The sequence below is a fragment of the Pantherophis guttatus genome, chromosome 7 (assembly GCF_059756535.1).
Source record: "Pantherophis guttatus breed Tessera chromosome 7, ASM5975653v1, whole genome shotgun sequence".
NCBI classification, from domain to species: domain Eukaryota; kingdom Metazoa; phylum Chordata; class Lepidosauria; order Squamata; family Colubridae; genus Pantherophis; species Pantherophis guttatus.
The window spans coordinates 8,934,307-8,958,424 of NC_142069.1; the positions used below are offsets into that span (position 1 = coordinate 8,934,307).

The 24,118-nt window shown below is 44.3% G+C and overlaps 1 protein-coding gene across 1 annotated transcript in view; it reads right to left on the bottom strand.

Annotated features, from left to right (window-relative positions):
* Positions 1-24,118, bottom strand: part of GYS2 (glycogen synthase 2) — a 42,207-nt gene that overhangs the window by 1,797 nt on the left and 16,292 nt on the right. Inside the window, exons 3-15 of the mRNA XM_034442135.3 lie at positions 22,644-22,835; positions 20,582-20,767; positions 17,836-17,980; positions 12,066-12,183; positions 9,777-9,897; positions 9,520-9,626; positions 8,924-8,983; positions 6,797-6,875; positions 5,259-5,372; positions 4,262-4,388; positions 3,395-3,490; positions 1,391-1,554; positions 56-136 (exon numbers count right to left, since the gene is read on the bottom strand). Of these exons, the coding sequence (XP_034298026.2) occupies positions 56-136; positions 1,391-1,554; positions 3,395-3,490; positions 4,262-4,388; positions 5,259-5,372; positions 6,797-6,875; positions 8,924-8,983; positions 9,520-9,626; positions 9,777-9,897; positions 12,066-12,183; positions 17,836-17,980; positions 20,582-20,767; positions 22,644-22,835 (1,590 nt within the window). The remainder of the gene's footprint in view (positions 1-55; positions 137-1,390; positions 1,555-3,394; positions 3,491-4,261; positions 4,389-5,258; positions 5,373-6,796; positions 6,876-8,923; positions 8,984-9,519; positions 9,627-9,776; positions 9,898-12,065; positions 12,184-17,835; positions 17,981-20,581; positions 20,768-22,643; positions 22,836-24,118) is intronic.

Consider the following 24,118-nt stretch of genomic DNA (forward strand, 5'->3'; position numbering starts at 1 on the left):
TATGTTTATAATCCCAACTATTTGCGTGCTAATACTTTCATTTAAAAACAATTACCGTGGGTGGAGCATTTGGTTCCATCTCAAATTTTTCAGGAAAAGTCCGACTCAGAGCTAAGTGTCTGGCATGCATATAATACTGTAAAAGAAAACAGAGAAATTTGCAAATTGAAAAAATCCAAATAACAATGGACTCTGAAATGTAAATCAAGAGAAAGTTTAACGGTTTCCTAATCTCTCTCTCTCACACACACACACACACACACACACACACACACACACACACACACAGAAGAGCTATTTAAATGTTAATGTTTGCAGTTTGCAAAATAAAAGATGTCTCCAGGGTATGGTAAAAAATGGTCAAGATACCAACCACAACTCAAGATGTGATTAAAGCTGCAAAAATGCAACACTCTAAACCAGAGATGTCAAATTTGATTTCATTGAGGACCGCATCAGGGTTGTGTTTGACCGTGGGAGGCAGTGGGTGGGTGGGGCATTGCCAGGTGGGCATCGCCAGCTCAATATCACTCATGTTGGGGACACCTGTGGTGGCCAAGTACTAAGACAGGACTTCCCTCAGACCCTCCCTCATTCTCATCATAATCTCCTTCCTTCCTTCCTTCCTTCCTTCCTTCCTTCCTTCCTTCCTTCCTTCCTTCCTTCCTTCCTTCCTTCCTCCTTCCTTCCTTCCTTCCTTCCTTCCTCCCTCCCTCCCTCCCTCCCTCCCTCCTCCCTCCCTTCCTTTTCTTCTTTTTTCTTCCCTCTTCATTCTCCTTTCTTCTTCCTTCCGCTCTTTCCTTTTTTCCCCTTCCTTGCTCTCTTCCCATCTTCCCTTCTTTTTTTTTTGTCTTTCCTCTTTCCCTTTCTCCTTTCCCGTCCCTTCTTGGATGCTCGAATAAAAAAGAGGAAACAATTTCTCCTTTTGTTTTGTTTTTAGTTTGTTTTGCTAGCCTTCTGCCAGCGAAAATGGAGCTCGGGGAGGGCACGCACAGCCCTCCCGAGCTCTGTTTTCAGTAGCAGAGGCACTGTGGGCCAGTCCTTTGCTGTTTCCAAGATGTCCCCGCGGGCCAGATCTAAGTACCCCACGATCTGGATCCATCCCGCAGGTCTTGAGTTTGACACCCCTGCTCTAAACAACAAGTGAAGCTTTAATTGGGCTATAACTTTGACATATTGGACTACATTTTGCAGACACGCCTGCCAGAAAATAATCTAAATCAGGGATGTCCATACCTGGCAACTTTAATAGCTATGGACTTCAATTCCCAGAATTCCCCAGCCAGTATGGCTGGTTGAAGAATTCTGGGAGTTGAAGTCCACAAGTCTAAAAGTTGCCAAGGTTGGATATACACCTGATCTAAACCAAGAATACATCAACCTTACTTACTCTCCCTAAATATCTCCAGTCCAGCAGATCTGAAAGCCTTTCCGTTCGGTTCCTCTGGACAATTCTTTGTCGCCGTGACTGTTGGCAGAATGCGTACAGGAACTGGGTCAGCTGATTGCAAGACTCATCCGGAGAACGGAATCGCCGGTCCACAATGTAAATTCCTGAGAGGAACAATTGGGGTTGATTAGACAAACAGGGCATATTGCTGCTTTTTGGATCTTCGAAGGTCTCGGTCCCATCCGTTATTATGCATAATGATGACAACTTCTCCAGAATTCATTCTGTCATAAAATAGAGACGTTCAACTTTTGTTTAGCCAAATTGCATTCTCCTTCTCTTTCTCCTCTTTTTAATTTTTTCCCCCCAACTGAATATAAAACATAGAATAACAGAGTTTGAAGGGACTATAGAGATCTTCTAGTCCAACCCCGTGCTCAAGCAGGAGACCTTATACCATTTCAGACAAATGGCTGTCCAATCTCTTCATAAAAGCCTCCAGTGATGGAGCAGCTACAATTTCTGGAGGCAAGTCATTCCACTGATCAATTGTTCTAGCTATGAGGAACTTTCTCCTGAGTTCTAGGTTGCTTCTCTCCTTTTATTTATTTTATTGAATTTATATACCGCCCTACTCCCGAAGGACTCAGGGTGGTGAACAGCCATAGAATAAAACATATAAATACAAAATTTAAAATAAAATAAAACAAATTAAATAATTTGGCTGAACAAATTTAAAACCCCAATAATTTAAAATCAAATTTAAAATTTCCATTTAAAAAGGGGAAAGACCAGTTTGATGAAATAAGAAAGTCTTGAGCGCGCGACGGAAGGTACGCAGATCCGGGATCCTCCGTATCTCCGGGGGGAGCTCTTTCCAGATAGTAGGTGCCCCCACAGAGAAGGCTCTCCCCCTGGGGGCCGCCAGTCGACTTTGTTTGTCCGACGGCACCCGACGGCACCCGACGGTACGCTCCCATAGAGAGGAGCCCCTCTCTATGGGAGCGTACTGGTCTGTGGGAGGCTATTGGTGATAGCAGGCGGTCCTTGATTAATTTCCATCCATTGCTTCTTGTCCTGCCCTCAGGTGCTTTGGAGAATAGCCTGACTCCTTCTTCTTTGTGGCAGCCCTTCAAATACTGGAACACTGCTATCATGTCACCTGAGTCCTTCTTTTCATTAGGCTAGACGTCCGCAGGCCTTAACATTGTCAAAGTTGGACACTCTTGATGTAGACTTCCTCCCAGTGTGTGAAGGCAGCATCCAGTCCTGAAAGACTTTGAAAGACCTCTCCTTTCTTACCCTCCCAAATATGAACCTTCAGACTTTGCCTGTGTACAACTACAATATAGTAACAGCATCACCGGTGACTCTAATCTACTGTGTGGTTTGCATTGCCTAAAAATGTACAAGCCACAAACTCTTTGACTTCCACTAACCTCAAGATATTCCACAGTTGATAAGCAAGAGGCAAGAGGCAACCCTAATTTTTAATACCATCTTCTCACATCTCTATCACATCACCCCTAATCCAGGGCGCTATTCAGCAGGTTCTGCAGAACTGGTAGCGAAAATTTTGAGTAGTTCGGAGAACCGGCAAAAACCGCCTCTGACTGGGCCCAGAGTGGGGTGGGAACGGAGATTTTGCAATATCCTTCCCCAAGGAGTGGGGAGGGAATGGAGATTTTGCAGTATCCTTCCCCTGCCACACCCACCAAGCCACACCCACCAAGCCACGCCCACAGAACCGGTAGTAAAAAAAATTGAATTCCACCACTGCCCTAATCCTTTCATTTCATTAGATTATTTGGACATGATAAGTCTACATTTTGCCCACCTAAAATAATGCCCGAATTTAAATTGTCAACACAAGAGCTCTTTCTAACCTTGGTATCAAAATCGGGCTGGACAGCAATTGTTATGCTGATATACTTATCTAGTAGCTCACACACTGGTTGGTTGCTCTTGAATGACATCATCTGGTTGTAGCCTGAGTCTTCTTACCATAAGCAGCTGGGTCAGCTACATGTTCCTGCATGAAACAGCCAAATCCCGACAGGTTCGTGGTAACACTGGGGATGCCCATGACGGTGCATTCAGCTGCGAAAAAAGAAAAGTGAACAGAATTTCAGACCAGCAAAATAATCTGCAATGTCTCATCAGAAGTCAGGAGTTATTGAGCCTCATTGAAAGCGTGGGCCTGGGCTTTTTGTTTTTTTAAATTCAAATTGGCCCCACTAAAGATATTGACTTGTTGCAAGGGAACTGTGTTGAAAAAGCGGTGTAAATTCAGATTTGCAAAGAAAATTTGGAAGAAAGGAAAGAAGGAAGGAAGGAAGGAAGAAGAAAGGAAGGAGGGAGAGAGGGAAGCAGGGAAGGAGAGAGGAAGAAGCTAGGAAGGAAGGAAGGAAGAAGAAAGGAGAGAGGGAGGGAAGGAGGAAGAAGAAAGGAAGGAAGTAAGAAAGGAGGGAGGGAGGAAGGAAGAAAGGAGAAAGGGAGGGAAGAAGGAAGGAAGGAGGGAGGGAAGCAGGGAGGGGGAAAAGGAAGGAGCAAGGAAGGAAAGAAGGTGGGAAGGAGGAAGAAGAAAGGAAGGAAGGAAGAAGAAGGGAGGGAGGGGGAAGGAAAGAGCAAGGAAGGAAAGAAGGAGGGAAGGAGGAAGAAGAAAATGAATGGAAGGAAGGAAGGAGGAAGGAAGCAGGGAGGGGGGAAAGAAAGGAGCAAGGAGGGAAAGAAGGAGGGAAGGAGGAACAAGGAAGGAAGGAAGGAAGGAAGGAAGGAAGGAAGGAAGGAAGGAAGGGAAGAAGGGAAGAAGACTTCCTGTATCTGGCAATCATTAATAAGCAATACGCAAAAATGATTCAACCTCCTCACCTGGAGTATACCCCCAGGGTTCATAATATGATGGAAAGACCCCAAGATGGCAGCCTCTGACAAACTCTTCATAGTCCATTGGTAATAATGGACTCGTCGAAGAAAGAAATTCGGGATGCAGGATTACCTGCAGAGAAGAAGGAAGAAGCTTAAGAAAATCCATGTTACTTTCCCAGCAGGGATCTGGGAGACTGTCGAGCTGTGAATAGAGTAGCAGCTATCTTGATGAGGTGAGGTGGGGTGGACTGAAGTATGGATTTGACCTCTTTAGTAGCATTCCACAAACTAAATCCTATAAAGTGGCAGGGCCGGAACAGAGAAGGAGAAGCTTGAGATACGCCCCCCCCCCCAAGCCAAACCAAGATCAATATTTAATATAGCAACTCCCCAGATATTTAATTGTTTCTTTTCCATTAAAATTTAGTTAGGGACAACAGGTTCTTGGGTTTGCATTTTTGACAAACAACCCAAGGCTGTGAACATATCCAAGGCATCTTCCTCCTATTTTCCCCACAACAACAACCCTGTGAGGGTGGGTTGGGCTATGAGAGAGAGGAACTGGCTCAAAGTCACCCAGCTGGCTGTCATGCCAAAGGCGGGACTAGAACTCACAGTCTCCTGGTGATTGGCCCAACTCACCCAGCCAACTTTCATGCCTAAAATGGGACTAGAACTCACAGCCTCCCATTTTCTAACCTGATTCCTTAACCACTAGACCAATATGTCTCCAAAGTGAGTGACTGAAGCTCCATCCCTTTTTTACATTGCATTGCACATTAAAAAAAAATTCTAACATGGGCTTGCAGCTGCCATCTTGATTTTTACCACTTCTCCCGTCCCCTCACACAGATAACCCTGAGTTACACCAGAGAGCCAGTTTGATCTGTGGGGTCTTTCTTGATCTGGGCAGGGGAATCCTGTTCTCCTTTGGGTCTTGTCTTATCTGATTCAGGTGGCATCCAAGAAGCAGGGAGCGATAAGGAGCTCCTCTTAATACCTTAATTCGATCCGTTCGATTATTAAACAAACCGATGCGTCTGATGGTGCTCAGGATGGGATCGCTGGAGTCATCGATCATGTTGTGAGTTGTCACTGGTGGAAGGCTCTGCCGCTACAGTGAAATGAAAGAAGCACATTTTACAGGCCCAAAGTGCATTAAAGATGCAAAAATGATGCTTGGGTTGAAGTCCTTCAAACTGGAGGCAGACATGAGTTTTGTAGAAGCTTCCGGTCAGCCCATCGGAAGAGGTGGAAAATATGCTGGGAATCTTTTCCGTGGCTTAATTGTTTTTAGTGCAGAAGGCATATTCCATCGTGGGAACCAGCTGTAGCTGATTTCATATCTAGATCCAGTTAAATCCAAAAACTCTAGAGAATTCCTGGACTCCTGGAGCTCAGACAAATCAGCCATCAACAGGCACATAGAGATAAATCACAGCTACATGCCATTCAAAAGAGACTAACATAAAGCTAAAAGACCACAACACCTCTTTGCCAGCAATCACCACCCGTATAAGCAGAGATTAACACTAAGATTAATGGTAGACCAACAAGCAAGCATTAAACAATACTCCAACCAAAGAACTACTGTTTTGTCCCCAACCACACGCACACACACCAACAGACGTTCAAGAGTTAAAGACCAAACCAACCGGCAAAATCCTTTTCCTTATGATAACGGAACTTGGCAACAACCTAGTGGCTGCCTGCCAAGAGTTTATTATTTATAAAGAGGAGAGATAACTTCTCCCCACTTCTGATACATCAAAAGAAACAGCTCAATAATTACGGAGTCAATCAAGTCCAGAGATAATCCAGCAAAGTCTATAACAAAAGTCCGGCAATGCAGAATGGCATGGAAGCTTTCAGCTTTGTTTGTCACAAGGTTTGACTGGCCACCACGCTCCCTTTTATATCCTGTGGGGTGTGGTCCAGTGACTCAGCCTAATCTCGGGCACGCCTTTTCTTCTGTTATGCGCGCTTATCTCTGCGACGCTGGCGTGGATCCAGCCAAGACTCATTACCCTCATCACTGTCCATCTGTGGCTGTGTGGACGTGCTTGGCCCCGGCCCTATCTCTTGCCCTTTGGCGGACACCGAAGGCATTGCCAGAGAGGAGGGTCCTGAAGAGGGAGGCCTTGCCAACTGCTCTCCTTCACTCTCGGAGTCCTCTCCTGCCGATGACACAGGCTCAGATAACGGAGCCACAACAACTACTAATTCAGATCAACAATCAAACATTAAACAACAGCCTAATCAAGGAACCACCAAGAATCACCCCACCAACACTTACAGGGCAAGCCACTAGTATATAAACAGAGAGCAAACCCCACTTCCTTCTAATACTGATAATGTTACCTAGTTTGCTAATGAAATGTCTGCAAGAAAACAACTCAAGTTCAGAGAGCACCAAGGACTCCACAATTCAACCCTGAGCTACAAATATTCTCTTTTCTCGGTTTAGTGTAGCCGAGACAGTAATACTTGGTCAAATAACAGTCATCAATTTTGAAAAACATTGCAGGAAAAACACACCTGGGTGGAATAGATGGCTCGTTTCATAATAGTAAGGTCATCACGATCGATGAACTTGTTCATATCAGGAATTTCTCCTCTGTGGATGTGAGAAAATTAATTCCTTAGCAAAAAAGAAGAAGAAGAAGGATATCTTGCAAATCTTTGAAATTAACTTCTGGGATTAAGAATATACAGTATGTCAGTTTTGGAAGCCATATTAGGTAATCCAATGGTTGCCTCTGACAATCCAAACCCCATGGAGCTCAGTGGAATTTATTTCAAAACAACCATAAAGCATTTTTCAAGAGGTAATCCCTAGTACATTTATTAAGATTTCTCTGCCTGGGAATAAGTAATAGTTTATAACACTGAGACTTATATACCACTTCACAGTGTTTTCCAGCCCTCTCTCAGCAGTTTACCGAGTCAGCATATTGCCTCCAACAATCTGGGTCCTCATTTTACTGACCTCGGAAGGATGAAAGGCTGAATCAACCTTGAGCCGGTCAGGATTGAATCACTGTTGGCAGTCAGCAGAAATAGCCTGCAGTACTGCATTCTAACCACTGCGCCACCACGGCTCTTCTAATGGGTGTATATTAATAATATTATTTTTTTATTTTATTTTATTTTTATTTATTTTTATATGCCGCCCTTCTCCGGAGACTCAGGGCGGCTTACAATGCGTTAAGCAATAGCCTTCATACTTTTGTATATTTTATACAAAGTCAGTTTATTGCCCCCACAAACCGGGTCCTCATTTTACCCACCTTAGAAAGGATGGAAGGCTGAGTTGACCTTGAGCCTGGTGAGAATTGAACTCGCAGTAATTGCAGGCAGCTGGATGTTAAATGCTGCCTTGGTAGGAGGCATTAGCCTCCTACACCACTCAGGCTCCATTATCTAATAATGGGTGTATATTCGGTGCTAACTACAACTACAGCTAGTCCTTGACTTACGACCACAATGGAGCCCCAAATTTCTGTCGCTAAGTGAGTTTTGCCCCATTTTACAACCAGTCTTGCCATTCTTGCTAAGTGAATCACTTGCAGCTGTTAAATTAGTACCACGGTTGTGAAATGAATCTGGCTTCCCTATTGACTTTGCTTGTCAGACGGTCGTAAAAGGGGATCACCTGACCCCGGGATACCGCAATGGTCATAAATATGAGTCCGTTACTAAGTCTTCTGAATTTTGATCACATGAACCATCAGGATGCTGCAACGGTCTTAAGTGTGAAAAGCAGTCACAAGTCACTTTTTCCGGTGCCGTTGTCACTTCAAACGGTGACTAAATGTAACTGTTGTAAGTCAAGGACTACCTGTAACAGTGATTTTGCAGAGTTTCATGAAAGATGTTTCTCTAGCACAGGGGGGTCAAACTCAAGGCCCGTGGGCCGGATTTGGCCCGTGAAGTGCTTAGATCTGGCCTGTGAGGTTGCCCTGGAAACAGAGAAGGACCGGCCCACAGTGCCTCTGCTAGCGAAAACGGAGCTCGGGAGCCCATTTTCACTGGCAGAGCATTTGGGCCAGTGGTGGGTTTCAAATTTTTTTACTACCGGTTCTGTGGGAGTGGCTTGGTGGGTGTGGCATGACTTGGTGGGTGTGGCTTGGTGGGTGTGGCAAGGGAAAGATACTGTAAAATCTCCCTTCCCACCCCACTCCAGGGGAAGATTACTGCAAAATCCCAATTCCCTCCCGATCAGTTGGGACTTGGGAGGCAAAGAATAGATGGAGGTGGGGCCAGTCAGAATTTTTACTACCGGTTCTCCGAACTACTCAAAATTTCCGCTACTGGTTCTCCAGAACTGGTCAGAACCTGCTGAAACCCACCTCTGATGTAGAGTCTTGATCTGGGAACATTTGAAAGCTAATGACAAATTCTAGCAAACAAGAAATAATAACTAAACACAACATTGTATAATCTTGATCTCCAGAACATGTTTGTGGTATCTACGGTGAATGACAACTTTGGATATGTCTTTGGACCTAAACGTAGGCAGCTGAGGTCTATGCCATATCCATTACTAAATCAAAGCATCTTCCGTATATAAAACACATACAGAATGAGATCTCACATCCTTGGTTCTCTGTATTAAAAAATGAAGAAAGTTTGCACAGGTACATCATTCTGCTGAATTCTCACCTTAGCAGCGCTTCATAGAGTTTCTTACCAAATTTTTCCTTCACTGAATGTGCGGTGTCCCTATGAAAGAGTAAAACAGAATGTAAAGAATTCCCCTGTCAGCACTTCAACCTGCATTTACTCTAGTGCTGACATAAGAAGGAGAAGCGAAGGCGTCTGGAAAGGGACGTTTGACTTTTCACCTACTTATTTTCCCTGGAGATAATATCCCCTAGGAGATGAGATGGGAGGGTGGAAATTCCTTTTGAGCTGGAGTAGATTAGGGGTAGAATGACTTGGAAGATGGCCAATGAGTGCAGGGGAGTGGGGAACGGAAAGGGAGGGTTTTGGGGCTGGAAGTCAGTGTTGGCTTCGATTGGAGCCGGGTTAGAATGTCGTGCTTAATAAATAGGAGTTTTTCTTCAAATACTTTGTTTGAAATGCAATTTATTTGAGACGACCTTGAAACTTGACATTTCATTGTCCATTCCCCACCATTCAGTCAGAGCTGAAGAAGCCTCCTGGATGAGAAGTGATACGTCTTCAAACCAGGAAGTCCAGTTGCCTCTTGGAAAAAAGCACCTTTGAGACAACCCTGACAACAGAAAGAAATTTACCATAGCTGTTTCCGGACTGCCTGGCCTTTCAATGTCTCCACATTGAAATTGTTGGTGTTTGCCGGCATTATGAAGAACACAACAACTGTGACATCACTTCTGTGCACCTAAAAGAGAAGCACATATTTTAAAGCAGAGGTAAAGATACTTTCCTTCCCTTTTACTGCCTTTGTGAACCGGTAAGGAAAGTAAGTGAATACCTCCCCTGCCTATGACTGATTATGTGGAGCTTCTGAGATGCCTGTCCTCTTTCTTACCCTCAGCAGGAAATTCAATCTTGATAAGGCCTCTAAAAACATGTCCGCTCCTTTGTTTGAAAACTCGTATCTCCCGGCGATGAAGAAAAACAAAGTCTTTTCAAGGTTGAAGTCAAGATGGCTGAAAAAAGAGCAAACAAGGGCACAACACTGCAAACAGGTTGTTCAAACAAACACACCATCGGGCGATGTTGAACAAAGGTCGCAGATGCCTAACAACAACATTGGAAGCTGAGCATTGCTTTAGGCTGTGTGTGCGTATCCTGAATAGCAAAGAAACACCTGATCGCCCTAGGGGGGGGGGGGGGCTACTGATACAAAGCCAAAGGAATGCCTCAAAAGAACAAAATCCTCCAGAGAAGATTTGTGAATACACGCATGATATTGATTCAAGGATTCTACTAAAAATTCAGCTAAAAACGTAACTCTTGAAACCCCGGCTCCCATTTTGGCAAGGAAACCATTTGCAGGACAGGATTAAAGGTAAAGGTAAAGGTTCCCCTCGCACATACGTGCTAGTCGTTCCTGACTCTAGGGGGGCGGTGCTCATCTCCGTTTCAAAGCCAAAGAGCCAGCGCTGTCCGAAGACGTCTCCGTGGTCATGTGGCCGGCATGACTAAACGCCAAAGGCGCACAGAACGCTGTTCCCTTCCCACCAAAGGTGGTCCCTATTTTTCTACTTGCATTTTGTACGTGCTTTCAAACTGCTAGGTTGGCAGAAGCTGGGACAAGTAACGGGAGTTCACCTCATTATGCAGCACTAGGGATTCGAACCCCTGAACTGCCGACCTTTTGATTGACAAGCTCAGCGTCTTAGCCACTGAGCCACCATGTCCCTTGCAGGACAGGATTAAGAGATGCATTACACACATCCCGGTTTTGCTGCCACTGATGGGGGTTTTCACACAGCGTGCTAAACCCAGGTTAACAAATCTCTGTGTTCACAAAGCATGCTAGGCCCAAATTATGCCTCAGCATGAGGGCATGGGTTCAGCAACATGCTAATACAACAGTCAGGTCAGGGGTGTCCAACCTTGGCAACTTTAAGACTTGTGGACTTAAAACTCCCAGAATTCCCCAGCCAGAATTCTGGGAGTTGAAGTCAGTCCACAGATCTTAAAGTTGCCAAGGTTGAACACGCCTAATTTAGGTTTTCTTAACATGCTGTGTTAAGGGGCACGGTGGTTCCGTGGCTAAGACGCTGAGCTTGTTGATCAGAAAGGTCGGCAGTTTGGCGGTTCGAATCCCTAGCGACATGTAACGGAGTGAGCTCCCGTTACTTGCCCCAGCTTCTGCCAACCTAGCAGTTCGAAAGCAGGTAAAAAATGCAAGTAGAAAAATAGGGACCACCTTTGGTGGGAAGATAACAGTGTTCCATGTGCCTTTGGCGTTTAGTTATGCCGGCCACATGATCACAAAGACATCTTCGGACAGCGCTGGCTCGTCGGCTTTGAAACAGAGATGAGCACCGCCCCCTAGAGTCGGGAACGACTAGCACATATGTGCGTGGGGAACCTTTACCTAACATGCTATATTATTAATTATCCAACCCATTTTAACCTTGTTAGCACGAACTGCAAACTCAGGTCTTCGGGATTTTGGATTTGAAGAAGGGAAAGTGACTAGCAAAACAGGAGAATGATTAAACCACTTTGTTCTGTTCTTTGCTTTTACCAAATACCCGGTAATTCTTAACTCTTTGCGGTGGAGAAGGGTTTTAAAACAGCTTGGTGAATCTCCTAATCGGACATTGATAGCACAGAGCTTGTTACTGTAAAAGACCCTAATATTTTGGATGCAGAAGACAAAATGGGGAACATCCTGCAAACCAATACAGGTAGTCCTCAACTTACAACCGTCCATTTAATCACTGTTCAAAGTTACAACACAAGAAATAAAATGACTTACAACCAGTCCTCACAGTTACATGATCAAAATTCGGGCACTTGGCAATCAGTATTCACAACTGTATTCACAACTGTTGCAGCTGTTACCATCTGCAACTTTCCCAGCCGGCTTTCAGAAATCAAAGCCAGTGGGGAAAAGCCAGATTCACATTACGACCATGTGATTCACTTAACCACCATGGGAAAAATGGTCGTAAAATGATTCACAAACCACCTTGCTTAGCAGTGAAAACTTTGGTTCCAATTATGGTCGTAAGTGAAGGACTACAATGCGAATTTTTTCTTCTTCTTCCTCTGCTTGGTTTGGAAAGATAGCATATCTTGCTTGCTCCTAGATTTTGGAGTAACGCAAGTATCCGTTTTGAAAGGCAGATGATCCTACCCGTAGAAATGACCTCGAACGAACTCTTGGATCCTGGCTTTATTGGTGGCATGCAAATTCTGAAATTCATGCATAGCCGAGAATTTCTTAATGTTGAGGCCATTGGGCGTGACAACATCTGGAAAAGAAAGACAACGAGTTTAGAGGTGTAGTCACAGCTAGGATAGGAAACTGATTAAGTACGATGTATTTCAGGATGTGGGGAAGATTTTATGAATGGTTAGAAAAAAAATATGGATAAAAAATGACAGACAAATGAGGGAGATAACAGAAAGGTAAATGACGGAGAGAATAAAAAAGAAATAGAAATCTAGATGATACCAGAGAAAATTGAAAAGGGGGGGGGAGAGAAAAAAGATTATAAGAATAATGTACAATTATGATGATAATATTGCTAGAATAAATTTGAAAAGAAATTGAAAGAAAGTATATATGATTAGAATATAAGAATTGCTTGGATACCAAACAGGGATCTTACCAGAGACATTTAATAAAGAATTGCAATATTTAATTGTGAATGTTTTAACAGCAGCTAGAATTGTATTTGCCAAAAATTGGAAAGGAGAGAAGATACCTATTGATGAATAAATTATTAAGAAAATGTTGGATTGTGCTGAAATGAGTAAATTGACATTTGAAATAAGAGAACAGGAAGATAAACAATATTATTTGATATGGGATTTATTTTATCAATGGATAGATAATAAAACATGGAGATGAAATATGATATATGAAATGAAATTAAGATAAAATGTGTATAAATTTGTTTGTTTTTTTCTTAGTGGAAAAGAAACATGTGTCATATATTGATATCTTGAAGAGTTTGTGAGCACAAAAAGATTTTAACTGAAGGAAACACTGTCTGTAATTGTTTGAAAGGATGATGCTTTTATGTTGTTTTTTTGTTTGAAAAATAAAAAAACATGATATGTAAAGAAAGGGGGGGAGAGAGTATAGGAATAAATGTACAATTATGATGATAATATTGATAGATAGAATAAATTTGAAAAGAAATTGAAAGAAAGTATATATGATTAGAATATAAGAATTGCTCGGATACCAAACAAGAAGAATATGATATAACAAAGAAGATAGAAAGGAGAGGGGAGGAAGAGGAGAGGGAGTGAGAGGAAAGGAAGAAAGGGAAAAGGAGAGGAAGGAAGGACAGGGGACAGGAGTAGGAGAGAAGGCCAGAAGGGGGAAAGAAGAGAGGAGTGGGGGAAAGGAAGGGGAAGTAGGGAGGGAGGAGAGGAGGAAGGAGAAAGTAGGAGAGGGAGAGGAGGTTGGGAAGGGAAAGAAAGGAGAAGAAGAAGAAGGCTTGTTGTGAAAAGAGGGAAAGAAAAGGTAGAAGAGCCACTCTGAGTGTAATTAAAATGTCTTATTTTAATGCTTCCTTTAAGGAAAATATATACATATATGATTAATTATGCATAAGAAAATGTACATTTTATATTATGTGTATAAAAAAAATAAAACTGAAAAAACTTTTTTTTAAAAAAAGGAAGCTGATTATTAAGTTGATCCTTCAGGAGTTGGAATCAGGGGTGGTAGTCACTTACTTTCCCTACCGGTTTGCAAATGTGAGTGCGCGCACGCTTGTTTTGCTCGTATGCGCCACTTCCGTGCATGCACTTTGCTTGTGTGCAAGCGCCCAGCCTCAAAAACATGCCTAAATAGGACAGCATAGAGCCGGGGCAGGTAGGTGGGCCCTCATCAAAGCAAAGGCAATAAAGATTGTGAAGTCCTTGGTGGTCCCTGAGCTTGGTTCAGTGGTGGGTTCCTCCTGGTTCGGTCCGGTTCAGCTGAGCCGGTAGCGGTGACGATATGACATCACTGAACCGGTTCTCCCCCCCGCCCTCCCACTCCCCCACCCACCCCACGTTATTCTTACCTTTTATTTGGTCCCACCCCCAATCTATTGCTGCCTCCTGAGTCCCAGCTGATGATTAGAGGGAAAAAAAACTAAACTCTTGCCGCGGGGCTTCAAAGGGCCGTCCTACAGCTGATCAGTGTTAAAAGCAAACAAATGAGTCGGGTCATAAGTGCGAGGACTGGTCGTAAGTGCGAGGACCTTCCAGAAATGACTCTGACCAGCTAGCCACGCCCACCTAGTCACATGACCTCCAAGCCACACCCACAAAATAAGCCACGCCCACAGAACCGGTAGTAAAAAAAAATTAGAACCCTGGCTTGGTTGTTTCCTTGTAGACATTTCATTACCCAACCAAACACTGAGGATGTTGCCTAGCTTGGTAATGAAATGTCTGCAAGGAAACAACCAAGCTCAGGGACCACCAAAGACATTTCATTACCAAGCTAGGCAACATCTTCAGTGTTTGGGTGGTTGGTTAATGAAATGCCTGCAAGCTCAGAGAGCAGCAAGGACTCCACAGTTCAACCCTGAGCTACGAATATTCTCTTCTATTGGTACATTTTTTATTGTATCAATAGAATACCATTACCAATATAGAATAGAATACTAATGGAATTGAATGGCATGGTATGGCGTGGCGTGGCGTGGCGTAGCGTAGAACAGAACAGAACAGAACAGAACAGAACAGTACAGTACAGTACAGTACAGTACAGAACAGAACAGAACAGAACAGAAAATATGGAACAGAACGGAACGGAACGGAACAGAACAGAACAGAAAATATGGAACGGAATGGAACGGAACAGAACAGAACAGAACAGAAAATATGGAACGGAATGGAATGGATGGAGCGGAACAGAACAGGACAGGACAGGACAGGACAGAACAGAACAGAACAGAACAGAACAGAACAGAACAGAACAGAACAGAAAATATGGAACGGAATGGAACGGAACGGAACAGAACAGAACAGGACAGAACAGAACAGAACAGAAAATATGGAACGGAACAAAACAGAACAGAACAGAAAATATAGAACAGAATGGAATGGAATGGAGCGGAACGGAACAGAACAGAACAGAACAGAAAATATGGAACGGAATGGAATGGAACGGAACAGAACAGGACAGGACAGGACAGGACAGAACAGAACAGAAAATATGGAACGGAACAGAACAGAACAGAACAGAACAGAAAATATAGAACAGAATGGAATGGAGCGGAACAGAACAGAACAGAACAGAACAGAATAGATAATTTGGATGTTGGTGGGACATCAGTACACTGACATATAATTATTTGAAGCAAACCATTACGGGAACAAAGATCCTGACGGCAGCTCTACAATCAACCTTAATTATTAATCTAGACCAAAGCAGTGATTTGGAAAGCAATTATCTCCTATTCAAGCATAGATTCTCCACAGATTGTAAACTGCAGTGCCCTTGGGCAAATGCCAGGTTTAATGATCTACTTCCTCAAGGATCATTGACCCTTTTTTTTTTTTGGAGCTACAGGCACATTTCACAACGTTGCACGTCGACATGTGCCAGTTTCAAATCGTCCTTTGCAAGCAAAGGTCTCGGGGAAGGCATCTCAACTCCAATGTGAATAAAGTGGATTGTTTAAAGACCTGGCCATTGGATGTGAAGTCTCGATGCCCTTGATAGATGCCCTATTCCAGTATTGGCGAATCTTTTCGGCACCGAGTGCAGAAACGGGACCGTGCGTGCAGGTGCCGGAAGAGCAGCCGCCCGGAGCACATGCGTGCACCGGGAAGATGATCTTCCAGTTTCTGAAGCACACATGTGCACTGGCCACCTGGTCTTCCGGTTTCTGGCACTCATGCGCACACAAAAACCAGTTGGCCGCACGCATGCATGCCGGAAACCGGAAGATGATCTTCCAGTTTCCAGCGCTCCCCCACGCGTGAAGACCAGCTGGCCGGTGCATCGGAACCGGAAGAGAAACAGGCGATGGCTCGTGTGCCCAGAGAGATGGCTCTGTGTGCCACTTCCAGCACGCATGCCATAGGTTCGTCACCAGGCCCTATTCCAAAAAAGGGTAATACGTTCTATTGGACATTTTGGTGACATTTCATATTATCTGCCAATAAATATAGCCTCCTGAGATGCCAGTAGATATAGAATGTTGTTTTGCCCCAGCTATGGACCCCAAAGAACGCAGCACACACAAATTCTATACAAAGCTTATTTTACTCAAATAACTTAGTCTTTATCAAACAAAGGCTGTTAATACTGTCTTAACAGCCTACCAGAATTCTAAGATAAGGTAATCACAGTCTTACTAGAGTTGGCAGAAAGCCCAGAAACAATTTTGCAGAGAATCCAGACGCGAAGGAGATTGAACTAAAGTTGTTCCCTACAGTTTGCTGCAAGCGGCGTTCCTCCTTAAATAGGCAAAGGGAGTAGCCAATTAGCCGCAAGCCTTACTCTAGAGGAGACCTCCTCCTGAGGAGCCACTCCTGCCTTTTGGCAGCTCTGTGCGCCCGTGCATTGAGAAGAGGCTCCTCCTCTTTGTCCTCTTCACTTAAAGGAGCTTCTGGAGGTTCTGAAGGCCCTGGCTGAATACCCGCCTCTGGCACCACATCTTCTCCAGCCTCCTCACTGTCCGACTCAAGCACCAGCTGCCCAGGCTGCTGGCGCAGCACCACACCAGCCTCCTCGTTGTCGGAATCAGCTACAATCTGCACAGGCCGCTGACGGGCCACAACAAACGTGTAAACATTATTTTATGTGACTCAGTACTGTCATCTTATCAACAAGAGGGATCCAAGTTCTCGTGATTTGGGGACTCCTCGATATTTCATATTGTTCTTGACGCTCTTTTATGCAAGAGTGCCATGATGGGATTCATTTAAAACTTTAGGGCTTTATTTTATAAATATATTGATATAATGACCTTGATAAAGGTCAAGGATCCTTGAGGAAGCTAAAGAAGCTGCAGAAATCCGAAGGTCTATTTTTACTGAAGGGTTGAAATGAGGGGTCCTTGGTCTCTCTGAGGTTGGTTGATTTCTTGCAGATTTATTTATTTATTTATTTATTTATTTATTTATTTATTTATTTATTTAATATAGTTCGATAGTTCGATTTATATGCCGCCCTTTTCCGGAGACTCAGGGCAGCTTACAATGCGTTAAGCAATAACCTTCATATTTTTGTATATACTTGCTTAGTAGGGCTTTCGGCCCCCTCTAAGCGGTGTTCTTTTTTATACAAAGTCAGCTTATTGCCCCCACAATCTGGGTCCTCATTTTACCTACCTCGGAAGGATGGAAGGCTGAGTCAACCTTGAGCCTGCTGAGATTCAAACTTGCAGTAATTGCAGGCAGCTGGTGTTACTTAACAGCACTTTAATCTGCTGTGCCACCAAGGCTCTGTTTTGTTAGCTGTTAGATGTTTCATTAGCCAAACTAGCTGACATCATCAGTGCTGGAAGGGAGTGGGGGTTGTGGGGAGGAGGAGGAGGAGGAGGAGGAGGAGGAGGAGGAGGAGGAGGAGGAGGAGGAGGAGGACAATAGGGTCCTTAGTGCTCTTTGAGGTTGGTTGTTTTTTTGGCAGACTTTTCATTACCAAACTAGGTAATATCATCAGTGCTGGAAGGGAGTGTGGGTTGCGGAGAGGAGGACAATGGGGTCGTTGGTGCTCTCTGAGGTTGGTTGTTTTTTTGCATTACCCAAACTAGGTAACTTCATCAGCACTGGGTAATGAAACATCTGCAAGAAAACTGCAGAGAGCACCAAGGAGTCCACATTAACAATAGGATTTCAACATTATTCTGTCATGGTTAGGCTCACCCTGTTCTCACTATTAATGAAATACTTTTGAGGGTATCTTTCTGTACCATAGGCTGTGAGAAAGATGGGTTGCTTACCAGTTGCTCTCTTCAACATGTGATCCGCTTCTATGGCTGTTATCTGAGAGACCGTGGTAAAGACATGCGCACAATGCACTGAGGCCCGTTCCATGCAGTATCTGTGGTATATCTGCCTTTCCCCTGCTTCTTTATCTATATCAAACTGTTAAATGGAAGGGGAAAATAGTAAGAGCAATAGCACTTAGACTTATATACCGCTTTACAGTGCTTTACAACCCTCTCTAAGTGGTTTACAGAGTCAGCCTCTTGCCCCCAACAATCTGGGCCCTCATTTCACGAACCTCGGAAGGATGGAAGGATGAGTCCAACCTTGTGCCTGATGAGATTTGAACTGCCAAATTGCAGGCAGCCGGCAGTCAGCAGAAGTAGCCTGCAGTACTGCACTCTAACCACTGTGCCACCGCGGCTCATCATCAAAAATCACATATGAAGGAAATTTTCAAACAGTACTTGTAAGTATTAGAGTTGGTTGAAGGAGTCAGGACAGAATAATAGAAATAACAGAGTTGGAAGGGATCTTGGAGGTCTTCTAGTCCAACCCCCTGCTCAAACAGGAAACCCTCTACCATTTCAGACAAATGGTTGTCCAATCTCTTCTTAAAAAACCTCCAGTGATGGAGCTCCCACAACTTCTGGAGGAAAGCTGTTCCATTGGTCGACTCATGTCAGGAAATTCCTCCTTATTTCTAGGTTGCTTCTCTCCTTGATTAGTTTTCATCCATTGCTTCTTATTCTGCTTTCAGGTGCTTTGGAGAATAGGTTGACCCCCTCCCCTTTTTTTTTGTGGCCGCCCCTAAGATACAGGGAGAGGGAACTAAGAAATATCTGCAACATCATTATGTAAATATCGCCGTTAAGAAACTGCAACAGATATCATGATGATTTATTTATTTATTTTTCAGATTTCTATACCGCCCTTCTCCTTTCGGACTCAGGGCGGTGAACAGCCAAAGTAAAACATTTGTACACAAAAGTTAAAATAGATTTAAAATAATTAAATAAAGTTTGGCCCATAATTTAAAACATTTCAGTTCAAAACCAATATCAAATTTTAAAAACCCACCATAAAATCAGGACAGCCCGGCTAACTGAAAAAAATAGGTTTTAAGGGCCCGATGAAAAGTCCGGAGGTCTGGGATCACTCGTATCTCTGAGGGTAGATTGTTCCAGAGGATAGGTGCCACCACAGAGAAGGCTCTTCCCCTGGGGGTCGCCAGCCGACATTGTCTGGCTGACAGCACCCTGAGGAGGCCCTCACTGTGGGAGTGAACCGGCCGGTGGGAGGCAATTGGTAGCAGAAGACGGTCCCGTAAGTACCCCGGCCCTAAGCCATGGAGCGCCTTAAAGGTGATCACCAACACCTTGAAGCGCACCCGGAAGCCAATGCAGCTCGTGCAGGAGAGGAGTCACATAGGAGCGCCCCGTCGCTCCCATAATCCCCCGCGCGGCCGCATTCTGCACCAGTTGGAGCCTCCGGGTGCACCCCAAGGGGAGTCCCATGTAGAGAGCGTTACAATGATGTCACTAATATAGCATTGCCATTTTGGCATGGTCTTGTTGATGGATGGAATCTTCTGGCATTGGTCTTGGGAACAGATGAGTCTTTGTCCAATAGGTCAATGGGACGTTAGCTTGGTGGAAAGTTGATATTCTTCCAAACAACAACAACCGCAAGTATTTTATTAAACTTGTATAAGCTACCTGACTCCAATGACTGGACAATCATAACAATGAAGCACTAAAATCATTATAAAAGATGGAACTGTGACAGACCTTATGCAATGGAATGAGGGGTCCCACTCCCCCTCGCTGAGACACTGATCTAAACTCCACGGCTTTCAAAGCTAATTCTACTATAAGACTACATTAGCAAAATCTTACAAGTTTGAAAGTACAAATCTGGCACTGTCTCATTTACAGCTTGGGAACCCAGAGAGAAGATCCTTTCTGTCCAGCGGTGGGATTCAAATAATTTAACAACCGGTTCTCTGCCTTAATGACCAGCTGGGTGGGTGTGGCCATGGTGGGGTGGTCAGGGGGTGTGACAGTCAGCATCCTCCGGGAGCAAAAATGGGCTGTGGGGGGGCACCCCCCCGTGCCCCATTTTGGGCGTAGGAGGCCTTCCTGCACTTACCTGGGAGCCAAAATGGAGTACGTGGGGACTCCTGGAAGGGGCGGGGCGGGAAGGGGCAGGGCCAGTCAACAATTTAACTACCGGTTCGCCCGAACCAGCCCAAACCAGCTGAATCCCACCACTGTTTCTGTCCCTCTTTCTCCACCCATTATACAGCTGCAGGCTAAGCCTCTCTTATCTGACCATTAGAATTAATTCATGTCTGCTTTACCTGGGAAGGCTGATATCAATCTAGCAAGTCTCTCACTGCCTCCTTTACAGTCTGAGAATTTAGTAGTGTCCCTTCTGAGCTTCTTTCCCCACCCATTATGCAGCTGCAGGCTATGCCCCGTCTTATCTGACACTTCCCTAGGCAGCATCTCTCTCTCTCGTGCTTCTGTTCCTGTCTTCCAAAGTCATTTCCACATGTCATTATCAGTGGTGGGTTTCACATTATGCTGCTACTGGTTCACCATGCACACTTGCTTCGTGCGCACACGCGGCCCAGTTCACATGCGCGCCTGCCTTCTGTGCATGCATCCAGCCTCAAAAAAAAAAAAAAAAAAAAAAAAAGAGTTTGTAGAATCACAACGGCGAGAAGAGTGACCAAGACAAGCCGCATTGACTCACCTGGTCCAAATGATTGTAGAAGTCTATGCTCGCTGCACACAGGTACCTTCCTAACAGAGTCGCATGAGTTGTGAAAATGGTTGCAATTGGAATCTTCCTGAACCGGCACAGGATGAGGCCGGGGCCAGCTTGCCATTCATGGAAGTGAGCTATAACGTTGGGCTTCTCTTCAAACTGACTGGCAAGCTGCAAAGGAGAGAGAAAAAGGGAAAATGTATTGTGTCACCTCCTAACTTTCACATCTCAAGCAATCTCCAAGTTGAAAGAGCGAATAAAGAGGCAACAGCTGGGTGCTTACAATATCAATAACCAAGTCAGTTAAAAAAAAACTTAACGGTACATTTGCTCAGTGGATTAAAAGTACAGTAATTCATTTTCAACTTTGTTTGTTGCAGGATGAATATGGAATGATAGAGTTGGAAGGGACCTTGGAGGTCTTCTAGTCCAACCCTCCTGCTGGATGGGAAGAAAAGGCCTTAGACTGGTTTGAGTGAATTCTGTGCTTATTTAACGATTCAGTTGATCCTGGGTGCGCAGTGTGCATCCCAGAGATTGGGAACTGAGATTCCAGAACAATGGTTAGTGAAGTAGGAACATTTATTTAGAATGTATGCATTATAAGCAGGGGTGAAATGCACCAGTTCGGGCGAACCGGGAGCGGCAGCAGCATGTGGTTCGGAGAACTGGTAGCAGCAGCAGTGCAGGGCTCCGCCCAGCCACCCGGACGTCGTTACTTCCTGGTTTTAACCAGGAAGTAACCTGTTTTTGACCCTCTGCACATCCGCAGAAGGCTTTGCGCATGCGCAGAGGGTCCAAAGTTCACACGTGACGCACACGTGTGCATTTCCCAACTGGTAGGGAAGGTAGGTAGATTTCACCCGTGATTATAAGGATAGCCAAAGCTTAGGATCTCATTAACTACATTCCATCAAGAGATCCAAGAATATGTCTTGCGTGTGTGTGTGTGTGTGTGTGTGTGTGTGTGTGTGTGTGTGTTTGTGTGAGCATGCATGTTCATGCCCAGAAAGAAAGCACCCTTTTGGGTGCTTTCCCAAAAGGCAACTGGACTTTATTGGGTTTTTTTTTCCTTGAAAAAGTTTCACTTCTCATCCAAGAAGATACTTCAATTCTGTTATCAGTTCAGTTACACAAGTGTTACGAACGGAAAAGGATTAAGGAATTAAGGAGAGATTTGAGCAGGAGGTCACCAAGTCAAGAGATAGAAGGTAGTGTGAGAAAGGAACTCAGAATAACCCTGTCTTAATTTTGTTTGTTCCTCATGCTTTTCTTTTATCTCTGGCTCATACAATTCATTATCCAACTTGCTGCCTAATGGCAGTTTCCTATCTTTCCCTCAAGGACAGCTCTACGTTCCTTTACAGATGCTGCCCAGGAAGTGGGGTCAAAGTCCACCCGAGAGATTTTTCTGGATCCAGAGGGATTCCAGGGGCTACTTGGGGATTTCCCCATTGATAAGGAACAATGGATGGAAACTGATCAAGGAGAGATTCAACCTAGAAATAAGGAGAAATTTTCTGGCAGTGAGAACAATCAACCCATAGAACAGAAGTTGCCTTCGGAGGTTGTGGGAGCTTCATCATTGGAAGGTTTCAAGAAGAGACTGGACAGCCATCTGTCAGAAATGGTGTAGGGTCTCCTGCTTGGGGGGGGCGTGGGTTGGACTAGATAACCTACAAGGTCCCTTCTAACTTCTCTTCTCTTCTCTTCTCTTCTCTTCTCTTCTCTTCTCTTCTCTTCTCTTCTCTTCTCTTCTCTTCTCTTCTCTTCTCTTCTCTTCCCTTCCCTTCCCTTCCCTTCCCTTCCCTTCCCTTCCCTTCCATTCCATTCCATTCTATTTTCCATTTCATATTTTCTACTCTACTCTACTCTACTCTACTCTACTCTACTCTACTCTACTCTACTCTACTCTACTCTACTCTACTCTACTCTATATGGCAGGCTGAGTGCTCGCTTGGCCAGAGCACTAGAGGTGATGATCTACACAAGTAGGCCCTTCCAGGTAGAAAGATAGATGAGGAGTCCATCTCCAAAAACACAGCACCTCCTTCAAAAACCAGGCAATTAACGATCCAAAGATGAGGGCATCATTTGCTTCTCGGTCATGGTAAGGAATTCCAATATGGCTGGCTTCCCAGAATTCCCCTTTCCATTTGTCCAGATTCCAAGCTGCTGATGCGATGTCGAACAACACCACAGAGGGGCTTCCTTCAATCAGCCATCTCCCAAAATAGACCTGTTAAAAGGGAGGCGGAAGAGTTAGGGCAAAGCATGAGACGTCACTGTCCACGTTCATTGCTCAACGATACGGTTCCGGGGGTCGTAATCGGTTCTTTAATCCAGTGAGTTCATCTTGGCAATTAAGAATTTACTGAGGCCAATATAAAGATTTGTAATGAACAAGTAGTACTTTGTAGGGAGCCACTTCTAATTCTGTGTGGCATTTTCAGAGAAGATATGGGAATAAATGGGGTCTATTAGATTTCTTCCTCCCTTAACTTTTCTTCCCTTCCTTCCTTCCTCTCCCTCTCCCCCTCTCTCTTTCTTTCTTTCTTTCTTTCTTTCTTTCTTTCTTTCTTTCTTTCTTTCTTTCTTTCTCTTTCTTTCTTTCTTTTTTTCTTTCTTTCTTTCTTTCTTTCTTTCTTTCTCTTTCCCTTCCTTCCTTCCTTCCTTCCTCCTTCTCTCTCTCACCCTCCCTCCCTCCCTGTCCCTCTCTTTCTCTCTCTCCCACTCTCCCTCCCTCTCTTTCTCTCTCTTCCTCCTTCCCTCCCTCCCTCCCTCCCTCCCCCTCTCTTTCTCTCTCTTCCTCCTTCCCTCCCTCCCTCCCTCCCTCCCCCCTCTTTCTCTCTCCCTTTCTCTCCCTCTCTCTCTTTCTCCCTCCTTCCCTCCCTCCCTCCCTCTCTCTCCCTCCCCCTCCCTCTGTCCCCCCCTCTCTTCTGATGACTTCATGGAGATGTCTACCTAGTTTCCTTTGGCAACAGTATGTAAGTAGTTTGTGGGATGGATCCTTGGTGCTCTCTGAGGTTGGTTGTTTTCTTGGAAACATTACACTACCAAACGCTGATAAGGTTACCTAGTTGGGTAATGAAATGTCTGCAAGAAAACAACCAAGCTCTGACAGCACCAAAGACCCCACTGTTCAACCCTGAGCTACAACTCTTCTGTTCTATCTTTAAATCATTTGACACTCGTTTCTGTTGCAATATTTTTAGGATCAGACTCAATAATGATAATAAAGATTAGAGGTTTAAATATATCTCTCTTTAATCTTAACAGGCATTCTATATTCACTGAATATTTACAGATAGAAGCAAGGGAAAAGGTGAGGGTGGCTCCTTATATATACAAAGGGCGGAGTCAAGGATGGGAGTGGTGAATTATGAATACATTAAGAAACAAAGAATAAGTTAACCCCTGATATCCCATATATACATTATTTACAGATTAGGGAATAAGGCATTTACATCTGACAAATCCCCCTCTAAATGCCGGTTCGCTATACAACACCAATTACATTCA